We start from the raw sequence: 23699 nt of genomic DNA on the forward strand, positions 1-23699 counted from the left end.
GTTTTCTTCCTGCCTCTCTCACTGATGTTATCTCCTTTGCTGATTCCTCCTTATCATTCTACCTCTAATGCTGAAGGACATAGAGGCTTAGTCCTTGGACCACTTCTCATTCTTTTGTATAGCGCAACCCTGGAGAAGTTTTTGAGGCTAATGTTATAAGTACTGTACATATGCTGATAACTCCAAAATTCATCTCTCCAGCTCCGATTTCTCCCTTGACTTTTTCTTTTATTTAACTGCTATATTGAGATGTAATTCACATGCCATACCAATCACCCATTTAAAATGTACAATTCAGTGGTTTTTAGTGTATTAAGAGAGTTGTGCAGTTATCACCACAGTAAATTTTAGAACATTTTCATTACCCCAGAAAGAAACCCCATAACCATTAGCAGTAACTCTGTTTCTCTCAATCTTACCCCAGGCCTAGACAACTACTAATCTACTTTCTACCTGTATATATTTGCCTATCCTGGACATTTTATAAAAATGGAACCATGTAATATGTGGTTTTCTTGTTTTTTGTGTTTTTTTTTGCGATACGTGGGCCTCTCACTGTTGTGGCCTCTCCCGTTGCGGAGCACAGGCTCCGGACGCGCAGGCTCAGCGGCCATGGCTCACGGGTCCAGCCGCTCCGTGGCATGTGGGATCTTCCCGGACCGGGGCACGAACCCGTGTCCCTTGCATCGGCAAGCGGACTCTCAACAACTGCGCCACCAGGGAAGCCCAATATGTGTTTTTTTTGTGTCTGATTTCTTTCACTTAGCATAATGTTTTCAAGGTTCATTCATATTGTAGCATATATCAGTACTTCATTCCTTTTTGTGGCTGAATGATATTCCATTGTATATTCCAATGGATTTTGTCTATCCATTCATCTGTTGATTTACATTTGCATTGTTTCCACTTTGGGGGCATTAAAAACAATGTTGCTAAGGACATTCAAGTACAAGTTTTTGTGTGGACATATGTTTTCATTTCACCTGTGCATATACCTTGGATTGAAATTGCTGGGTCATATGGTTACTATGTTTGGTCTTTTCTGAGAAACTCCAGATTATTTTCCAAAGAAACTCCACCATATTATATTCCTACCCACAGTGCATGAGGATTCTGATTTCTCTGCATCCTTTCCAGTACTTGTTATTATCTGTTTCTTTGATAATAGCCATCCTTGTGGTTGTGAAGTGGTATCTCATTGTGGTTTTGATTTGCATTTCCCTAAGGATGTCAGGCATGTTTTCTCATTTGTTGCCCCTTTGTATATCTTCTTTGGAGAAATGTCTATTCAAGTCCTTGGACAATTTTTTATTTCGATTGTTTGTTTTTTTGTTGTTGAATTGTAAGCTTTCTGTATATATTTTGGATCCTAGTCCCTTATCAGATACATGATTTGCCAAAAGTTCCCCATTCTGTTGGCTTTTCATTTTCTTGATAGTGTCCTTTGAGGCACAAAAGTTTTAAATTTTGGTGAAGCTTAATTTGTTTTTTTCATTTGTTTCTTGTACTTTTAAGAAATTGTTGTCTAATTTAAGGTCAGAGAGATTCACCTGGGTTTACTTCCAAGAGTTTTATAGTTTTAGGTGTTTGATCCCTTTTGAGTTAATTTTTGTCTGTAGTGTGCGGTAGGGGTCCATCTTCATTTTTTTGCATGGGGATATCCAGTTGTTCCAGCATCATTTATTGGAAACACTGTTCTTTCTCAGTTGAATGGTCTTGGCACCCTTGTCAATCAACCATAGATATTTGGGTTTACTTCTATACTCTCAATTCTATTCCTTTGGTCTATGTGTTTATCCTTATGCCAATACTGTTATGATTACTATAGCTTTGTCGTTAATTTTGAAGTCAGGAAGTATGAGTCCTTCAACTTTGTTCTTCTTTTTCAAGATTGTTTTGGCTTTTTGAGGTTGCTTTCAATTTCCTTTGAATTTTAGGATCAGTTTATCCATTTCTGTGAAAAAGGCACTTGGGATTTTGATAGGGATTGCATTGAATCTCTAGATCAATTTGGGGAGTATTGACATCTTAACAACATTAAAGTCTTCTAGTGTATGAACATGGGATGTCTTTCCAGTTTTTTAGACCTTCCTTGATTTCTTTCAGCTGTTTTGTAGTTTTTGATGTACAAGCTTTGTCTTTGCTTTCATGGTTCATTTTTCCCCCTAGTTGTTTCAGCACCAAATGTTGAAAATACTGTGCTTTCCCCTATTGAATTATCATGGAACCTTTGTAAAAACTCTATTTACAGATAAAGAAGATGTGGTATATATACAATGGAATACTACTCAACCATAAAACAAGATGAAATCTTGCCATTTGCTACAATATAGATGGACCTTGAGAGTATTATGCTAAGTGAAATAAGTCAGACAGAGAAAGACAAATACTGTATGATTTCACTCATATGTAGAATATGAAGAATAAACAAACAAAATGAACAAACCAGGGGCTTCCCTGGTGGTGCAGTGGTTGAGAGTCCACCTGCTGATGCAGGGGACATGGGTTCGTGCCCCGGTATGGGAAGATCCCACGTGCCGCGGAGCGGCTGGGCCCGTGAGCCTGCGTGTCCGGAGCCTGTGCTTCGCAGCGGGAGAGACCACAACAGTGAGAGGCCCGGGTACCGCAAAAAAAAAAAAAAAAAAAAAAAGAACAAACCAAAGGAAGACCAGCGCGTAGATACAGAGAACAGATTAGTGGTTACCAGAGAAGAAGAGGCAGAGGAGAGGGGAAGGGCAAAATTGGTAAAAGTGATCAACTATATGGTGACAGAGGGCAACTAAATTTTTGGTGGTGAGCATGCTATAGTGTATACAGATGTAGAAATATAAAGTTGTACACATGAAACTTATATATGTTATAAACCAGTGTTACCAAAATAAGAAAGAAAGGAATAAGGAAAAGAAGAGAAACTATTCACCATACATCTGTGGGCCTACTTCTGGACTCTATTCTGTTCTGCTCTATATGTCTGTCCTTATGCCAATTCCACACTCTTTTGATTATTGTGGTGTTATAGTAAGTCTTGAAATCAAATATTGATATTGTAAATCCTCTACCTTATTCTTTGAAATTATTGTTTAGAGTATTCTCAATCCTTTGAATTTCCATATACATTTCAGAATCAGCTTATATGTTTCTAGGAAAAAAGCCTACAGGAATTTTGATTGGGATTGAGTAAAATTTATGAATGAATTTTAATATCGCAACCTCCAATCCATGAAAGTGATTTTCTCTACATTTATTTAAGTGATCTTTAATCTCTCTCAGCAATCTTTTACAGTTTTAGAATAAAGGTCTTGCACACATTTTTAAACATTTATCTCTAAGAATTTCACATTAAAATTATTTTAAAAAATTAATTGTGGTGAACATACACATAACAAAATTTACCATCTTAACCACTTTTAAGGGTTCAGTTCAGTAGTGGTAAGTATATTCATATTGTTGTGTGACCAATTTCCAGAACTTTTTCATCTTGAAAAACAGAAACTCTGTGCCCATTAAACAACAACTCCCCATTTCTCCCTCCCCCAGCCCTTGGAAACCACCATTGTACTTCTGTTTCTATACGTTTGACTACTCTTGCTACCTCATGTAAGTGTTTGTCTTTGCTACATCATATGGTGTTTGTCTTTCCGTAACCTGGCTTATTTCACTTAGCTTGATATCCTCAGAGTTTGTCCATTTATAGCAAGTGCCAGAGTTTCTTTCCGTTTTAAGGCTGATTAATATTCTGTTGCACACATATCACATTTTGTTTAACCATTCATTCATCGATGGACACTTGCATTGCTCCCATATTTTGACTATTGTGAATAATGCTGCTGTGAACACGGATATACAAATATCTCTTTGAGACCTTGTTTTCAGTTCTTTTGTATGTATACAAGGAAGTGGTATTGCTGGACCATATGGTAATTTTATTTTTAATTTTTTGAGAAACTGCCATACTGTTTTCCACAGTGGCTGCACCAGTTTACATTCCCTCCGACAATGTACGAGGCTTCTCTTTAATCCACATCCTTACTAGCATTTGTTATGTCTTGTCTTTTGGATAATAGACTTCCTAACAGGTGTAGGGTGATAGGTCATTGTGGTTTTAATTTGTATTTCCCTAATCATTAGTGATGTTAAGCATCTTTTCATGTGCTTGTTGACTATCCATATATCTTCTCTGGAGAAATTCTGTTCAAGTCTTCTGTCTATTTTTAAATTGGGCTATTTGTTTTTTGTTGAGCTGTAGAAGTTCTTTATATATTCTGGATATTAACCCCTTATTAGATATATGATTTGCAAATATTTTCTCCCATTCCGTAGGTTGCTATTTCACTCTGTTGTGTCCTTTGATGCACAGAGGTTTTAAATCTTGATGTGTCTAATTTATCTGTTTTTATTTTTGTTGCCTGTGCTTTTGGTGTCATATCTGTTGAGGGTACTTTTAAAAACTTCATTTTCCGGGACTTCCCTGGTGGCGCAGTGGTTAAGAATCTGCCGACCAGTGCAGGGGACACGGGTTTGAGCCCTGGTCCAGGAAGATCCCACATGCTGCGGAGCAAGTAAGCCTGTGCGCCATAACTGCTGAGCCTGTGCTCTAGAGCCTGTGAGCCACAACTACTGAGCCCACGTGCCACAACTACTGAAGCCCACGTGCCTGGAGCCCGTGCTGCACAACAAGAGAAGCCACCGCAAGAGAAGCCCGCGCACTGCAACGAAGAGCAGCCTTCTCCCGTTGCAACTAGAGAAAGCCCACGCGCAACAACGAAGACCCAACACAGCCATAAATAAATAAATAAGGAAAATATTTTTTTAAAAAACTTCATTTTCCTGTAGTTTATTGCCATATAAATATGATTGATTTTTGTGTGTTGATTTTGTATCTTATGGCCTTGCTAAGTTAACTTGCTGGTTCTAGTAGCTTTTGTGTAGTCCATAGAACTTTCTACACACATAACTACATAATCTGCAAATCAAGACAGCTTTACTACTTCTTTTTAAATCTGTATGCTTTATTACTTCATTGCAGTGGCTAGGATCTACAGTACAATGTTGAACAGAAGTAGTGAGACAGGCATCTTTGGCTTGTTCCCAGCCTTAGGAGGAAGCATTCGGTCTCCCATTATTAAGTATGATGCTAGCTGTTTCATAAAGTTTCCTTCTATTTTTGGTTTGCTGAGAGTTGTTATTTTCAGTGGCTGTTGAGTTTTGTCAAATGCTTGTTCTGCATCTGTTGTGATGATCATAAGATTTTTCTCCTTTATTCTGTTAATATGATGGATAACATTGTTTTCTAAGAGTAAAAGAATCCAATTGGTCATGATATATTATTCTTTTTATATGTTATTCATTTCAATTTGTTAAAATTTTGCTAAGGAGTTTTACTTTTATGCTTATAAGGAGTATTTGTAATTTTCTTTTCAAGTAATGTTTTTGTCTTGTTTTGGTACCAGTAATATTGGCCTCATACAGTGATTTGGGAAGTGTTTCTTTTCTATTTCCTGGACGATGTTGTGTAGTATTTTTTTTTTCTTAAATGTTTGATAGAATTCACCAGTAAAGTCTTCTGGGCCTGGAATTTTCTTTTTAGAAAAGTTTAACTAAAAATTTAATTTCTTTAACAGGTATAGGGCTATTCAGTTTATTTGTTTCTTATCAAATAAGCTTTAGTAGTTTTGTCTTTTTCATGTAATTTGTCCATTTCATCTAAGTTGTTGAATTTATCAGCAAGAAGTTGTTTGTCATATTTCTTTATACTTTTAGCGGCTGTAAGAATGTTTACCCGTCTTTCATTCCTGACTTTGGAAATTTGTGTCTTCTCTTTTTTCTGATTAGTCTGCCTAGAGATTTATCAATTTTATTAATTGTTTCAGTGAACCAGCTTTTGGTTTCATTGATTGAATCTATTGTTTTTCTCTCTTCTATTTTGTTGATTTCTGCTTTTTATTTCTTCCTTCTTTCAGTTTAATTTGCTCTTCTTTTCCTAGCTTCTAAAGCTTGAAGTTTAAATCACTGATTTTAGACCTTTCTTCTTTTCTAAAATAAGCATTTAAAGCCATGAATTTCCCTATAAACACTATTTTAGGCCCTTGGGCCGCGCCCGGCGGGGCATGGCATCCGAGCAAGGCGGTCGTCGGCTGGTGGCCAGTGCTGGGTACCGGGCGGGGGCCGGGGGATCGGCTGCATACTGGGGCCGAGGGCCGGGGCAGGCGGGGCCGCTTTCTGCCTCTCGCTGGCCGCGGCAGCGACAGCGGCAGGCGCCAGCGAGGCCCCTGGGGAGTGGCGGCGCAGCCTGACGGGTGGGACCATCGGCCGCGCTCAACCGGCGCGATGCTTTTCTCGCTCCGGGAGCTGGTGCAGTGGCTGGGCTTCGCTACCTTCGAGATCTTCGTGCACCTGTTGGCCCTGCTGGTGTTCTCCGTGCTGCTGGCCCTGCGTGTGGACGGCCTGGCTCCCGGCCTCTCCTGGTGGAACGTGTTCGTGCCCTTCTTCGCCGCTGACGGGCTCAGCACCTACATCACCACTATCATCTCCGTGCGCCTCTTTCAGGATGGAGAGAAGCGGCTGGCCATGCTCCGCCTTTTCTGGTTCCTCACGGTTCTTAGCCTGAAGTTCGTCTTCGAGATGTTGTTGTGCCAGAAGCTGGTGGAGCCGACTCGGGAGCTCTGGTTCGGCCTGATCACGTCTCCGGTCTTCATTCTCCTGCAGCTGCTCATGATCCGTGCCTGCCGGGTCAACTAGCCTCGCAGAAGATAAGCTAGAAGGCGGGACCCCAGGCTGAGGTCCTGCTGCACCAGAGGAGAATTCTGGGTCTGAAAGCCAGCTTGTGCCCTGCTGGGTGCCCAGCTTTCTCTCTATCAGTCATCTCTGAAATTGTTCCCTCAGCAGGGCTAAAAAGAGCAGCCTTGATTCTTAAAATGTATCCCCTCTTATTTCATGCTTTGAATAGCTAATCTTGAATTGAGATCCTGAGAAGGATCCTGAGAAGGCCAGACAGTCCTGAACTCCTCTGACAGTTGGAAACTGCATATAAGTAAAATGTCCTGATGGGCTCTGAGTATTTTCATGGCTCCTGGGAAAGTACCCACTGTGCAAAGGCTGCAAAGCTGGACTCGGATCTCCCCTGGCCAGCAGTGCTGACCTGAGAGCTTACTGCCCCATCTGCCCAGACAAGACTTCCTTAGATGCTTGAGCTCTAAAAAGTGTAAGCCCGCTTGTGTCTCCTCCCCAGTTGCGCTGGGAAGGATGGCTGTTTCTTCATTCCAGCCCAGGCAGCCCGGAGTATGTTGAATAAGCATGATCGGGACCCTATCTGGATATCTGTTGCCTGAGAAAAGAACTTGCTTTCAATGCGCTGCTTGTCTTCCTATCCCAGCAGATTGCAGTGTCACGACTTTTCCACTACCTCGTGGCCGGCATAGTGCACCTGAGACCTTTAGGCCACCCTAAGGGACCAGAGAGTGGAACAGGTGCTCTGAGGCGCATAGCCATTGAGACCTACACATGGGAAGTTTGCAGATGGTCTCAGGCCACGCCTGTTGGCCTAAGGGCTTTGGTTTGATGCCGGTCAGGTGCCAAATGAGAATATTTGCTGAGATAAAAATAAAATAAGAGAATGTTTTGCTGAAAACAAACAAAAAAACCCACTATTTTATTTAACGTTTAAAAATATTGTGAATTCTATAAATTTTGATATAGTGTGCTTTTATTTTCATTCATTTCAATATATTTTCTAATTTTTTGTGATTTTTTCCCCCTATAACTTACAGGTTATTAGAAGTATCATATTTAATTGCCAGATATTTAGGGATTTTCCAGATAACTTTCTGGTATTGGTTTTTAGTTTAATTCTGTTGTGATCAGAGAACATACTTTGTATGACTTGAATCCTCTTAAATTTTTTTGAGATCTGTTTTGTGACTCAATATGTTTTAGTTTGCTGAACATTCAACATGCATTTGAAAAGAATGTGTTTTCTGCTGTTCTTGAGTAGATCTTCTATCAATGTCAGTTAGGTCAATTTGGTTGATGGTGTTTTTCAGGTCTTCTGGAACTATACTGATTTTCTGTCTACTTGTTTTATCAGTGATAGAGGGCAGAGTGTTAAAATCTCCAGCAATAATTGTAGCCACTCCACCTTTCTTTTGATTAGTGTTCACGTGGTTATCTTTTTCTATCCTTTTACTTTTAATCTATCTGTATCTTCTTGTTTAAAATGGGTTTCTTAGAGAAAACATACAATTTTGTGTTGCTTTTATCCAGACTATCTTTGCCTTTTAACTGGAATGTTTGCATTTAATGCAGTTATCAGTATGATTGGGTTTAAGTTGACCGTCTTGCTTGTTTTCTGTCTCTGTTCTTTGTTTCTTTTTATCCTCTTTGCTTGACTTCATTTGGACTAAGAGAATTTTTTATTCTATTTTATCTCCACTATGAGCTTGTTAGCTTTTTACCTCTTTGGCTTATTTTTGTTTTAGGGGTTGCTATAGGTTTTACATCCTACATTTTTAACTTACCATAGTGTATCTTCAGTTAGTCTTATACTACTTCATGGATAGGCTAAGAACCTTGCAACAGTATTCTTCCATTTATTTGCCTTCAGCCGAAGATTTCTAAGTCCTTCACTGCTGCCTCAAGTTCAACTACTGTACCTGAGAGGAGGGTGAGTGAGTAGTCCCTAAATAATAAAATTGAGATTTCACAGTTCATAGAGCAGACATTATAAGATTTGAGCAAATCATATTAAGTTGAGACCTGAAAGCACATATAGTCTTATTTTTCTGGTTCTGTGGTTCAGGTGACTATAAGGGTGAGGAAATTTCAGTATAACAGAGACAGGTGAAGACTGAGCTATAAATAGTAGGAGGCTGCCAGTATCAATTTGATGCCAGTTAGAGTAGAAGATTCAACTTACTACCTTATATAAGAATCAGGGATCATATTGGGAATCTTTGGTCTCCTAAACCCTGGCAGAACTAAGCTCCTCTACCTGTTAGCATCCTTCTGAATATGAAGACTATTTGTCCTGTTTCAACCAAAGCCTTCCTCTCTCTCAAGCCATAAACTCAAGGACTTGTTACTTCCCAGCACTGAAGTGTTCACTAGCCAGCTCTCAGTTTTGAGTTGGGATCATTAAGACTTGCATAGCTGCTTTAGGCTCAGAGCTCATCTCTGCACTTCTCCTTTTAAGGATCTGTCTCTAGACAAGACTGGCCTGTTCTCTGGCAGCTAAGTTATCTGCTCTGTCATTTAAAAATTTTTGGACAACCTGTCTACAAATATGGAAGCAACTTCACTAATTTTCTTTCTCAGATGTTGAAATTATAAACACTTGAAAGGATAGTAATACCTGTATGGTACTTGGATCAGTAAGATTTATTCAGTGTACCTGGATACTTATGTTTAATTCCCCTGAGCACTATGAACTGAGCCATATGTGATTCAGTTTCTTTATCGTGTTTGCTTAGATGTTCAAGAAAATCCTTGGGCTATGCAATACTTTATAGGTTCAGTTGCATTGATTTGGGAGGGAAGAGAGAAGGTAAACATGAACTTGACATTTCTTGAGTGCTCATTCAGTGCCAAACTTCCCATCTTATAGACCGGAAACAACAAAGCCAGAATTTGAATCTGCCTGACTCAGCATCTGCTTGTGCAGCCTTTGTGATGGGTCGCATCTTAGATGTGATAGGGTTTAAATTCTCTTCCCTCTTGTAAAATTGACAGGGGTGCTGGTATACAGAGGGAAGAGCAGACTGGATGATACTGTAGAAAGCTATGTCTTTAGGGTCTTTTGTTCCTTCTGTTTCAGTAAACTCTTGAGTGGAATCACATTGATAGGTTGGTGTGCAGTGGCAGTCCTGTGTCTGATTTGGCCTTTAGAAAAACATAAAACATTCATGTAACTTGATTTTTTAATATACTATTTGGGAAGCAACAAAATCTTTTGCCGACAGATGTGAAAAAGTCTGTGAAGCAGATTGGGACTGACTTATGAACACTTATCTTCTTTCCCCGGTAGCTAGATTTCAGACTCCTCCCACCCCTGAGGTGTATAGAGACCAAGTCCATACATGTTAACTACAGTCTGCACACCATTTACCTAGAAAAACGTTTGAGAGCAGACTTGAAACCTATTTTTATACTCTATTGTTAGGTAACAAAACCTACCCCAAAACTTAATGGCTTTAGAACACAGCCATTTTATATTTGCTCATAATTCTGTGTCTCAGGAATTGAGGCAGGGCTCAGCTGGCTGGTTCGTCTCTGTGTGGTCACAGGTGGGGCATTTCATGAGATTGTAGTTGATGGTGATGGGGGGGGTGGAACATCTAAGATGGCTTCACTCACAGGACAGGGACCTTGGTGGGCGTGGCTAGGAGGCAAGGATCTCTCCCTCTCCAAGTAGCTTTCTCACCACTTGTTTAGCTTGGGTTTCATTACTTGGGAGCTGGAATCCAAGAGCAAGCATTCCAAGCAGTGAAAGCAGAGCTGACGTTCTCTTAGGGTCCAGCCTCAGAAGTTACTTGCTGTCATTTCCTCCACATTCTGTGGGTCTAAACAGGAATCTGGGCTAGGAGAGGGGCCATTGCAGAGAAGCCTGTGGGATGGACAGTATTGTTGTGACTGTCTTTAGAAATATAATTTATCATTGAATCCTTCCTCTGGAGAGCTTGAGCCCCACCCCAGGCCATTTCAGTCAGAATCTGAAGAAACGGTGAGGTGAGGTGCTCTTAGGGAAGTCCCGTGTGTGCTCTTCTAAGCACTCAGCCTGGCTCTTTCTGGCTCCTGCAACATGGCATACGATGTGCGAGACCACTCCCTCTCCTTTGAACCATAGTGATCAGAGAAATTGAAAATAATTTAAGCGCTGTTTCATTTTTTTCTAGAACACAGTCCTACCTCTGTAAAAATTTCCCCCGTCTGTTCCCGCACACGCTGATGTTTAGTACTATTGTTTTTTATGATACTAAAAAGTATGGTGAATTCCAAGTACGAGCTTGGTCTTCTGTGTCTGTGTCTTCTGTGATAGCAGAGCATTGGACTCCAGTAGTTACTGAGTTGAACCATTAAAAATGGCACCACTGCTGCTGAGGGTTTTCTGTGGTAGCCAGAATTGTGAGCCTATGGATCAGACAATTGCACATCCCTGTTAAGAATTCAGAAAGACATGTGATCTTGCATCTGAACAGATTTAAAATTAGATTCAGCCTGAAAAGTGGCCTAAACATTTTTAAAGGAGAAATTTTTTTTAAAAATGTGGAGGCATATTTAGAATGCCTTGAATAAATACAATTTACTTCTCTGCACATTACTTTATTTAGAAAGGCCTAAGGCAGAACCCCTTCTGATTTTGAACCATTTAAAATAGAGGACATTTACTTTATCATTTTCAAAACAGGAACACACAAGTTTTACTCTTGAAACTACTGGAATTAATTGTATATGAGAGTGTTGTGGTTCATGAAGTGCTGAACCATGAGATTCAGCATGGGATTCTCCCTATACAGTTGGCCCTCTCTGTCCGCAGGTGCCCAATGCATGGATTCAACCATGGAAAAAATTCCAGAAAGTTCCAAAAAGCAAAACTGGAGTTTGCCACTCACTGGTAGCTATTGAATATTTACATAGTGTTTACATTGTATTAGGTATTGTAAGTAATCTAGAGATGATTTAAAGCGTATGGGAGGATGTATGTAGGTTTTATGCATCTTATGTAAGCGTCTTGAGCATCCATGGATTTTGGTTTCCGCTGCGGGGGCAGGGGGTGAGGGTGTCCTGGAACCAATCCCCTGTGGATGGATACCGGGGGTGACTCTCCCTGTAAGAGGTGTGGATTCCCAGGCCCTCCTCTCCTGAAGAGGCTGTGTAATAGATCTCTGGTGGGACTTTGGAATCTAATTTTACTGAGTATTCTGGGAACTTCTTAGAAATGCAAAGTCATGGGCCCCATCCCAGACCTTCTGAATCCATATCTGGGATGGGAGGATATCTGGGGTGTCTGGGTTTTAACAGGTTTTCCAGGTGATTCTTATACTTGCTAACGTTGGAAAAGCACTGTTATAGAGAAATCCCTTTCTTAGTTCTCTGCCTGAAAACTCCATTTCTACTAGAAAGTATCCCAAAAGATTTTCACTTACAGAGTTGTACAACTATCACTAAAATCCAATTTTGTAACACTTCCATCCCCCCAGAAGTTACATTATATCTGTTTGTAGTCAGTCCCTGCTCAGTCCCACTGATCTGCTGTCCTGGATTTGTGTTTTCTGGGAATTTCTTATAAATGAAATTATACAATATGAAGTCTTTTGCATTTGGCTTCCTTCTTTTAGGTTCCTCCATGTTGAGCGTGTTGTTCTTTTTTAATGCTAAATAGTTTTCCATTGTATGAACTTACTGCATTTTGTCTGTCCATTCACCAGGTGGTAGACAATTAGACTGTTTTTAGTTTAAGGCAAATATGAATTATGCTGCTGTGAACATTCATGTGTAAGTTTTTATGTGGATATGTGTTTCCACATGGCAGGTCTTTGTTTAACCTTTTAAGAAACAGACTTTTCCAAAGTGGTTGTACATTTCAGCAGTGGATAGGGGTTCCAATTTTCTCACATCCTCAAGACACCTCGTATTGTCAGTCTTATGAATTTATAGCTATTCTAGTAGGTGGGTAGTGGTATCTTATTGTGGTTTTTTATTTGCATTTCCCCAGTGACTAATGATGTTGAGCCTCTTCTCGTGTGCCTAATAGCAATTCATATATCTTTTTTGGTGAAATGTCTACTCATACCTTTGCCCATTTGTTTTTTACCAGGTTGGCTGTTGTCTTACTGAGTTTTAAAAGTTCCCTGTGTATTCCGGATATGTGATTTGAGAATATTTTCTCCCAATATATGGCTTGTCTTTTCATTTTCTTATATGGTGTTTTTTAAAGGGCAAATATTTTAAATTTTGATTGAGTCCAGTTTATCAATGGTTTTCTTTTTTTTTTTTAAGATGTTGGGGGTAGGAGTTTATTTATTTATTTTTGCTATGTTGCATCTTCATTTCTGTGTGAGGGCTTTCTCTAGTTGTGGCAAGCAGGGGCCACTCTTCATCGCGGTGCGCGGGCCTCTCGTTGTCGTGGCCTTTCTTGTTTGGAGCACAGGCTCCAGACACGCAGGCTCAGTAGTTGTGGCTCACGGGCCTAGCCGCTCCGCGGCATGTGGGATCCTCCCAGACCAGGGCTCGAACCCGTGTCCCCTGCATTAGCAGGCAGATTCTCAACCACTGCACCACCAGGGAAGCCCCCAATGGTTTTCTTTTATTGATCATGCTTTTGTTGTCATATGTAAAAAGATGTTTGTCTAATCCAAAGATCACAGAGATTTTCTCCTGTGATTTCATCTAGAAGTTTTATAGTTTTAGTTCTTACACATGTTTCTATTCCATTTTAAGTTAATATTGGGGTATGGTATGAGGTAAGGGTCTCAGCTCCTTTTTTTTTTTTTTTTTAAAGAACCACTTGTACATTCAATTGTCTTAGCCCCATTTGTTGAAAAGACCATTCTTTCTCCCCACTGAATTCACTTGGCAAAATCAACTGGCCATAAATGTAAAGGATTATTTCTGGACTCAATTCTGTTCCATTGATTTATATAACTATCATTATCTTGGTTACTTACAGCTTTATAGTTAAGTTTTGAAATCTGGTAGTGTATGTTCTTCGAATTTGTTCTTTTTCAAAATCTTTTTAGCTATACTAGGTCCTTATATTTCCATCTAAATTTTTACAATCAGCTTGTCCATTTCTACAAAATGGTTATCTGTTTTTGAATCCTGATGTTTTTCATTCAGGAGTCTTTGTGACTTCTCAGAGAGCAACTGAAACTGACTGCTCTTTGAGAGGTTATAATAAACGGTTCCTGAGAGACACTTGATGTACCGGCCTCTCTCCAGGTTAGGCGTATAGCGGGTTGAACAGCTAATGAGAACACAAGGCAAGGCCAACTCCTGAGTAGCGATGACTGGGGTGTTTCTCTTAACCTCGATGGCTCACCAGTAGTTGGCACTCCATAAATACATAATAGGAGTAAGAGACCATGTACAATAAAGAACGAGTTGAGGATAATGCCTTTATCTTCCCTGTTCTTTTTGAGCCTTCCATATTTTAAAGCCACCTTTGTAGCCATGAGTTGTGAAGCAGCCTGGCCAAGCCTGGTTCCCTCTTCGTTGAGTTACCAGCAGCTTCATGGTTTTATCAGATTTTTTTCACCTGTTCTTGCTTAAGCCTGTAACACATTATCACTCAAACCAGACATTCTTTTATCTTTTCAGAAGCTTGCCAGAGGAAACTCTGGTACTTCCCTTCCTCAGTTTTACTTAGAGGAACATTTTATCTCTGGCCTGCAAAGGATGGCTGTTCATCTTTTAACATTTTAAATGTGTATTTCTTTTGAACAGGCCTCCTTCCAGACTGTAGTTCTTATCTTCCTTCTCTTTCACTAGGCCTCTTTGGGCTGGATTTGCTTAAACCCAGCTAATGTTTATTGAGCATTTGACTATATGCAGGGTATCATTTTAGGCCCTACTAGATGTGCAGAAATGGACAAAACACGGTTCTTGCCCTCATGGAGCTTACGCTCTGGTCAAAGAGACAGTGTGTAGTAAAAGTACACAGATAGCTATAGGAGGGAGCATATAAGAGATGAGGAGGGTCTCGGGGTTGAATGGAGTACTGTTTTCCAAAGAATCTGCTGTGAATCAGAAGCTACCTTTGCTGCATGTTTTAAAACCCAGATCTTGGCTTTCACAATTTAATCCTTGGAAGTCTTTTGCAGTGGTTTAGCTATCAACCTTGCTGGGTAAAGGACAGGCGTCCTCGTCCTGTTGACTCACTTTGCTGCCATTGATTTTACAAGGATCAAATTGTTTAATGGACATTCTGCTTTCCCTTGGAAAAAAAGGGCTGTATATATAACAAATGAACCAATAGTGACACACTTATAAATGGAGTAACATAATATTTTAAGCACCTCATCTGTTATTTAATATTTTATTCTTCCAGGGGAGCTTAACATGGTTCTCTTTCATCCATGGGTCTCTTGAAAGTGGGATTTTTTTTTTTTTCTCTCCAACACTGCTTAATACTTCCATCTGAAGGAGGCAGTGGCAGAGGATTTGAGACGGTGATTCTGTTAGCTGCCTCCCCTGTCCCTTTCTGTGTCGTGGGAAACCCTCGTCTTTACCAGAACGTCCTGGCAGGTGTCCTGGTTGGATCAGTGGTCAGTGCTTGTCTGGTGACCTCATGGATTCAGTTAGGGACATGTTCTTTGAGTGCCTGTTTTGAGAGTTTTGTTTATTTCTTTGTTTTTAATCTAACCCACACCCATGCAAAATAGATTCCCCATGCCAGAACCAGAATAACTCTGGCCAGGGCTCAAGAAAAACCTGGTAACTGACTAAAATTAAACACATGAACTCTCCCTGCCCTTTGCACTACAGTTTTTTATTAGGTATTCTTGACTGTTTTTTCCCCTTAGGAAAAGGCTGGGAAGTGGAAGCTTGAGTCATTATCCTAGGCATAGAGAGGGGATGGATGAGTGGGGAAGGTTACTGCTAATAAGCATAGGTGGGGCCAGTGCAGGTTTTTAACTGGATCTAAGATTTCTTTTTTAACCTAGCAATAAAGGTTCCATGACATTATCAATCCCTGGCTTTATCCAAGGGATCCCTATCGTGGTCCTAACTTGACTTTGAATGTGAACCGTATTGCACCTGGTGCCTATAATCCTGCGTTGCTCTTTTGACTAGGCTGAATCTTCTCTTTAATGATCTCCCTGATTACTCCCAGGTGGAGAATGTGGTATATTTATCCCTGACACCTTTCAGATTATAGTGGATCACAGCCCTGAGAAAAGGGCACTACCTAAAGTTGGTTTTTATTCTGACTTGAAAATCAATGTCTTGGAAATTAAATCGCTTTCTTTGCTGGTTTTCCCTTCCTGCTGGGGTAGTAGTAGTGTGGGAGTGAGGTTAAAGTCCCCTGAAAAAGCATGTGTGTACAGATAGTAGAGAACCGTGTTGTGGGACTTTTTAAACATCATGAGCCCCTTAGAATTTAATGTTTGCATTTTTCTGGACCTCAAGAGGTTTTTATTTTTATCCAAAAAAAAAATGAAGCCTTTCAAAAATACAGGACAGTACAGAAAATAATATGGCAAACATCTATGTTCCTATCACCAAGATGAAATGTTTAACATAAACACCCTTGCTGTGGATTTATCTGTTCTGTACTTATATGCATCTCCGTGATTTTGTGTGTGTATTAAAAATGAATAGATAGAAAGTATCTGTTTCTTTGTAACTTGGCTTTTTTGGTTTTTAATTCAGACTTGTGTTTTTGAGATGTATTTGTGCAGATCCAGCCCATTTATTTTAATTACTTTGTAGTGTTCCCTTGATATGTGGACAAATATATCTCAACTTTTTCATCTGTCTGCACAGTGAGGGACAGTTAATGAACATACCTGTTTGTTTTCTAATTGTTGTTGGCATATTAAGAGGAGTCCTGTTGACTTTCTTGTATGTAGATCTCACGTCTGGCAATTTTACTGAGCTTGTATTAGTTCTAGCAGTTTGTAGATTCTCCTGCCTTTCCTAACGCAGATAATCATATCACACTTGCGTTTCTTCCTTTCTGGTCCTTATATCTTTTGCGTCTTTTTCTTGTTGTGTTAGTTTGCTAGGACTGCCATAAGAAGATACCACAAACTGAGCGGCTTACACAACAGAAATTTATTTTCTCACAGTTCTAGAGGCTGGAAATTCAAAATCAAGGTGTCGTCAGGGTCGATTTCTTCTGAACCTCTCTCCTTGGCTTGTAGATGGCTGTCTTCCCTCTGTGTGTGTATCCTAATCTCCACCTCTTATAAGGTCACTAGTCATATAGGATTAGGGCCCACCCTAATGACCTAATTTAACCTTAATTACCTCCTTAACTGCCCTATCTCCAAATAGTCACATTCTGGGTTACTGGGTGTTAAGACTTCAACATAGGAATTAGGAGGGACACGGTTCAGCCTGTAACACTACGCTGGCTCAGCTGTCTCATACGCCACAAAATGGAAGCAGTTATGGTGGGCATCCTTGATTTGTTCCTGACCGCAGAGGGATTTTAAAGAGAACATTCTTAAAGTTTCACAACCGAAAGTGATCGTTGCTGTGGCTTTGTAGATGCTTTTCACTGGGTTAGAGAAGGTCCTTTCTGACCCTTCTTTGCCCTCAGGGATGGATGTTGGAGTTCCAACCTCATGAGAGCCTGCTTTCATCCGTTAGAGCTCAGAAAACTTAAATGCCTGGCTTTCCTCACAGCAGGGTCCAGAGAGATGACCTGGGCCCCATCCCAAGGCTAATTTGGAAAGAGCAGTTAACTTGAGGCCATGGAGGCGGCATGCTGACAGGGTCAAATTCTAGCATGTAAATGGCATCGGGGATGGGGGGTATGATGGTGGCGTTTTTCTCAACTGTCCCCGAGATGGGAGGCTCCTCATTGGTCCATTTGTGGTACGGTGTTTGGCCTTGTCCTCAGAAGCTTAGCTTCCATGTTACTCTGCCACCGTTAACCTTTTTGATGCCTAAACACCATGGTCATTTTCTGCTGGGCGCTGTGTTTTTGGCCAGTTTGTCCTCCCTTTCCCTCTATTTGGGTTTGCTCTGTAGTTCTTTCCTAGGTTTTTGAGTTGGACACTCTCAATAATGATTTTACGTTATTATCATTTTCTCGTATATTCATTTTCCACAACTTTTTAATATAAATTTTTTAATTTTTGGCTGTGTTGGGTCTTCGTTGCTGCGCGTGGGCTTTCTCTAGTTGCGGCGAGCGGGGGCTACTCTTTGTTGCGTGCGCAGGCTTCTCATTGCAGTGGTTTCTCTTGTTGCAGAGCATGGGCTCTAGCCACGCGGGCTTCAGTAGTTGTGAAGTAGTAGTTCTTTGCAGGCTCTAGAGCACAGGCTTGGTAGTTGTGGTGCATGGGCTTAGTTGCTCCACGGCATGTGGGATCTTCCCGGACCAGGACTCAAACCTGTGTCCCCTGCATTGGCAGGCAGATTCTTAACCACTGTGCTACCAGGGAAGTCCAGCATTTTCCACAACTTTATTGAGATACAATTCACATATAATTCATGCATTTAAAGTATACAGTTCTTTTTAGTGTATTCAGGGTGTGCAACCATCATCACCATCAATTTATCCCAGAAAGAAGCTCTGCACCCTCCACATCTTCTCTCTGCCCCCCCCAACCCAAGTCTCCCAGAATTAGGCAATCTATCAATACTTCCTGTATAGGTTTGCCTGTTCTAGTATATGCATTTTAAATTTCCCATAGGTTCTGCTTTGCTGTCCCACAAGCTCTTTTAATCCACAGATGAATTATTTTTTTATCCCCTTGTATTGTTTTCTTTCTAAAAATCACTTTGACGTTAACATAAGAAGCCTTTTGCTAATTTAGTATTCAGGATTCATGGCTGTAGAATATCTAGTGAAAATATTATTCTGAGATCTTTTGGTGAGGTTGGCAATTACATTTCCTTAGATGATCCAATACAAATGCATACTATTATCTGCTCTAAGTAGTATGGAAATTAAATCCCCTGAAATAAATGAACTAACTCTCCCTCAAATGATCTCCTGGGGACTTACTTCTTTCTATAAGTTACTTGGCTTGGAACCATATGAAATCATTCATTAAGTGCCTCCAGTTCTTTCAATCTTTTTTAACCCCCACATTCATTGCCATATTTAATTGCCTTGATAGAGACATTGGTTTTATGTTTATAAATGTATAAGATATATTTTTTCTTTTCCCCAATTTGTTATTTTGAAAGATTTAAATCCTACAGAAATCTTAAAGAATAGGACAACAAATACCTATATTCCCCTCACCTAGATTTAGCCAATTAACATTTTGTCATATTTGAACTCTCTTCCCTCACTCCCTTATCTCTTTCATGTATAATTTTTTCTGAACAATTTAAAAGTTGAGATGTAGGGACTTCCCTAGTGGCGCAGTGGTTAAGAATTCGCCTGCCAATGCAGGGGACACGGGTTCAGTCCCTGCTCTGGGAAGATCCCACATGCTGTGGAACAACTAAGCCCCTGGGCCACAACTACTGAGCCTGCGCTCTAGAGCCCACGTGCCACAACTACTGAAGCCCGCGTGCCTAGAGACCGTGCTCCACAACAAGAGAAGCCACCGCAACGAGAAGCCTGCGCACCACAATGAAGAGTAGCCCCCCGCTCACCGCAACTAGAGAAAGCCCACATGCGGCAACAAAGACCCAACGTAGCCGAAGGGAAAAAAAAAGTTAAGGTGTAGACGTTACTGTATACGTATTTGTAGGATCTGTCAGACTGTACTGTTTTGGAGTCTTGCCCTTGGTGGATTGTTTCCCTCTGTGTTTTGTAATTTTTGACTGCAACCTCATCATCAGAGTAGGAGGTACAGGCCTGCAGCTGCAGAGCTCAGGAGAGGCTTTTCTTCCTCTGTAGCACAAGCAGACCAACCTCCCCCAACCCTCACTTTCTCTTTTCAGTTCTCTTGGTTTCTGGCACTTGGGGATTTCCAGTTCTTTCTTTTGTTTTCCAATAGTATTAGGTAGTTGTAGCAGTAGGGTTTTCTGGTTTTCTAGGCTATCATATTACTGTAACTGGAAGTTCCCCTGGTTTTAATTTTGGGAATTGAGACTTGGCCCTTCAAATAATTTTTAAGTCTTAGGTTTACTCTCCTGTGAACTTTCAGCAAGTGACTCAAGTTGGTATCGTTCTCACGATTTAACAAGTCCCGGATTCTTAGCTCCCAAATCATTATTAATCCTGATTACAAAGATCTTACCGGTTATTTTTTCTTAATGATTGGGGGTTGGAGAAGGGCTGGGGTGGTGAAAAGCAGCAGGGAGGATGATGAAGTTGTTAAGTTGTAGAAGCCCCGAGGGCCCTGTTTTGCTTAGTCTTCCGGTTCTTAAGGGCATCAGCACATCAGCATTTAAATGTGTCAGAATGGTTTCCTTTTCTATACGATCAAGCTAGAGCAAAGTTATTACATTTTAAAAGATGAAAAGAATTGCGGTTCACTCCCCTGCTGAGGTTGTAGTTTGAAGGATTTATGACTTTTTAACATTTTCTTTTTTTAGACAGGATCTTATTTTCAACAACAGATGGAAACAGCTGTGTCTAGAGCATGTCCCCTTCTGCGTCTCATGAAATTTACTAGCAAATAATGGTTTAGAAGCTCTGAAAACTGAGAGAACCCTGTTTTGACAAACCTAGGCTTTGATATGATGGGTGTGAAACACTCAGTTTTTAAAAACTCTATAATTTTTAGTTTGCAAATTTGCACCTGCTCCAATGTCACTTAGAAAGCATCTCTCTCTCTCTCTCTCTCTTTTTTTTTTTTTCCCTCTCCTCTCCTTTTGGTCCACTTGACCTACTTCTTTTTCCCCCACATTACCCATTTGGATTATCTCAATCCTAATATTTCATGTAATGCCAAGATTACTATCCCAAGGAAGGAAGGGATGATGTCTTTAGGCACAAATGGCTCAGAAATATCAATAAACATTTTTGGTAATTGATTAAGTTTACTTTAGTTTTAGAATTAGAAGATGAAGTTTTTGTGATTAAGAGACCTCTATAGACTTTTGATTTTTCTTCTCTACAGTAAGTGGTCAGACTAAATGAGTAGTTCTTAACTAGGGAAGTTTGGAATCGTCTGAGGAACTTTTGTTTAACTTTTTATTTTGAAATAATTATAGATTCACAGGAAGGTGTAAGCATAATGGAGTGGTCCCTTGTACCTTCATGCAGTTCGCTTGCAGTGGTATATCTTATGTAACTGTGGCACAATATCAAAACGAGGACATTGGCATTGGTACCTTTGGGACGATCCACAGACCTTCAGATTTCACCACTTGACATCCACCCGTGTGTGTGTGTGTGTGTGTGTGTGTGCGTAGTTTGTGTAGTTTTATCACATGTGTAAGTTGGAGTACCAGCCCCCACAATCAAGCTATAGAATGTTCCATCACCACCAAGATCATACCCATCCCTTCCCCCCCCCATCCTTAACCCCTGGCAACCACTGATCTATTCTCCAGCTCTATAATTTTGTCATTTTGTTAATGCTCTATAAATGGAATCATACAGGTGTATAACCTTCAGGATTGGCTTTTTTCTTTTCTTAAAAAAAATATTTATTTATTTATTTGGCTGCACCAGGTCTTTGTTGCGGCACACGGGATCTTTAGTTGTGGCATGCAGGCTCTTAGTTGTGGCATGTGGGATCTAGTTCCCCGGCCAGGGATCGAGCCTGGGCCCCCTGCATTGGGAGCCCAGAGTCTCAACCACTGGACCACCCTTTCCAAGTTGTTGTGTATATCAAGATTTCATTCCTTTTTTGTTTTGTTTTTTTTGTTAAGCAGTATTCCACAGTTCGGATGGACCACAGTTTGTTTAACCCCCCTGAGGAACTTCTAAAAAATACTTGTTTGCTGGTACAGCCATAACACCACCGCTGTCACTACCCACCCCAAATACGTCTTTTTTACTATACTTATTTTGTCATCATATTTCTTTTCATCTCGCCACTCTTCTATCTATCCATCAATCTTGTTTTTTGACGCATTTCAAAGTAAATGCAGACATCTGTGTACTTTCCTCTAAATATTTAAACATGCATACAATTAACTGGTGTTCAGTATTTGTTTATAGTTTCTCTTGATATAAAATTTGCATACAGTGAAATGCACACATCTGAAGTAGACATTCACTGAGTTTTGACAGTGTATACGCAAGAACGATGCAAATCCCCATCGAGATAGAAAAAGTACATTACCCTGCCAGCCTCAGCTTGTGGGTCAGGAGAGTGAGAGTGGGGCCCAAGCATGAGTCGTTTGTAAAGGACCCTGACTCTGAGGAAGCTGATGCTGATGTATGCCTTTGTAAAGTACCGTTGCTGACCTGACAAGCCGCCTTCAGGCCAGCAGGCATGTTTAAGGTGAAGCCAGGGCTTCTGATCTCACAAGTGTGGGCGCCCCCGCTCCTGCAAGGCCACCTCCATCCTCAGGCAGACGGATCCGCCAGAGACAGTGAAATTAAGAGAGTTATACAGTGAACATCCACATAACCACCACCCAGACTCTACAATCAATATTTTCCTGTATTTGCTTTATCACAAACTCTCCGTCGGTGCAGTCCTCCATCGGCCCATCTTATCGTTTCGATGCATTTCACCAAATGCAGTTTTAATCTCCCCATGATCTCCTCTGTGATTCTGCTCCATTGTGGCACCAACTTTTAAAATTAAAATAGAGCGGGTGACCCATGTGAAAATGAGGAGAATCTGAGCCCGCAGATGGGAAAAGCATTTTCGTTTGCTGCCATCAGGGATATGGCACGTGTGTTCCAGAGGCTAGACATCCTGTGACTTGGCTCCACGAAGCGTCTGTGCTGGAAGTGAGGGAGGAACCTCCTGAGGAAACGGGCTTTTCTTTTCCTTAAAGTCCTGCCCCAGGTAGGCCGACTGCCTTCCTGAAGCTCTATTCATAGATCCCAGAGGAAATCTCGGGGATTTTTATCTCACTACCCACCTCACCTTATAAAATTCAGTGAGTTCGGGTGGGTGGCTAGAACCCTAACGTTAAACACCAAATATCTAAATATATGTGTAAGGTGGGAACAGAGGGTCAGAGAAGAATTGTATTCTCCAGCTTGAGGACTCCAGCTGGAGAGATGAAAACTGCAGCCATCAAGGGCTACTTGTGGGCCCAGAGGTCTTCCTCTCTTTGCATCTGTAATTCCCGTCACAGGTGTGCCTCGTGCTGCAAAACACAGCGCAAGTATTGAATAAGCAGACTTGACTCACAGAAATAGAGTTTTCCTCATGCGCTCAGATGATGTCTTTTCATTTTGTGCATTGGGATGACATGTCACATTTTCAAGAAAATCTAGACTTTAGAAACAATCCTTTAGGGGTTTCCTGATTGCTCTGGGCTCCCTGTGCAGGCTGCCTCTGCTGTAGCATCGTCCACTGGCTTGTTTGGCTTGTCATGGTAGCTCACTCACATTCTTCTGTTATATTCCCTTCGGTGGCAAAACTTCGCTTTTCATTGAATTAACTTCCTTCAACCCATAGGTTTGCTTCCATTTAAAATCATTTCTTCCCTCCTTGTTGACAGTTCACTTCTTACCCCCTCTCCTCCCAGCAGGACTACTTAGTTCCCTCTGGATTTGGGGTTCCTGTGGAAATGGCGGAGCCCTGTGGAAGATAATCGGCCTGCTGTGTGTTTCAACAGCGTAGCGTTTTCATGTACAATTTGTCTTCCAGAGTGTGAAGCGCCTTGTTAACTGTATTGATCCAGAAATGTGGTTCCTGGTTTGGAGAAGGAAAATAAAACCCAGCAACTGTTGTTGTGAGGGGCGGTGTACTTTCAGGGGTCTGGTTCTGGAAGTCCAGTCATGGCCTTCCAGGGAGAAGCTGACGCCCCTTTGCCTTCCTGATTCCCTGGGTGTTCTGCCGCCACCTCGCTGGCCTCCGTGGGTCCAGGGATAAGCTAGGCACTAGCTCTTGGTCTCTGGTCTAAGATCCTGGGCAGAGAGAAAGAGTGGGGAGGGCACAGCGGGTAGAGCTGACACAGAGGAGATCACTGTGGGCTTCTCAGGTCTTGTGCTG

The 23699-nt window shown here is 41.0% G+C and overlaps 2 protein-coding genes across 3 annotated transcripts in view; both read left to right on the forward strand.

The window, feature by feature from the left end:
• The window catches only part of ZNRF1 (zinc and ring finger 1), a 99552-nt gene that overhangs the window by 25178 nt on the left and 50675 nt on the right, over nt 1-23699 (forward strand). The window lies entirely within an intron of this gene.
• Nucleotides 6328-6777, forward strand: LOC132594072 (transmembrane protein 203-like). Its single transcript, XM_060289830.1, has one exon. The coding sequence runs from the start codon at nt 6328-6330 to the stop codon at nt 6736-6738; it is 411 nt and encodes a 136-aa protein (XP_060145813.1). The 3' UTR covers nt 6739-6777.

Source organism: Globicephala melas, chromosome 19 (genome assembly GCF_963455315.2).
Source record: "Globicephala melas chromosome 19, mGloMel1.2, whole genome shotgun sequence".
NCBI classification, from domain to species: Eukaryota; Metazoa; Chordata; class Mammalia; order Artiodactyla; family Delphinidae; genus Globicephala; species Globicephala melas.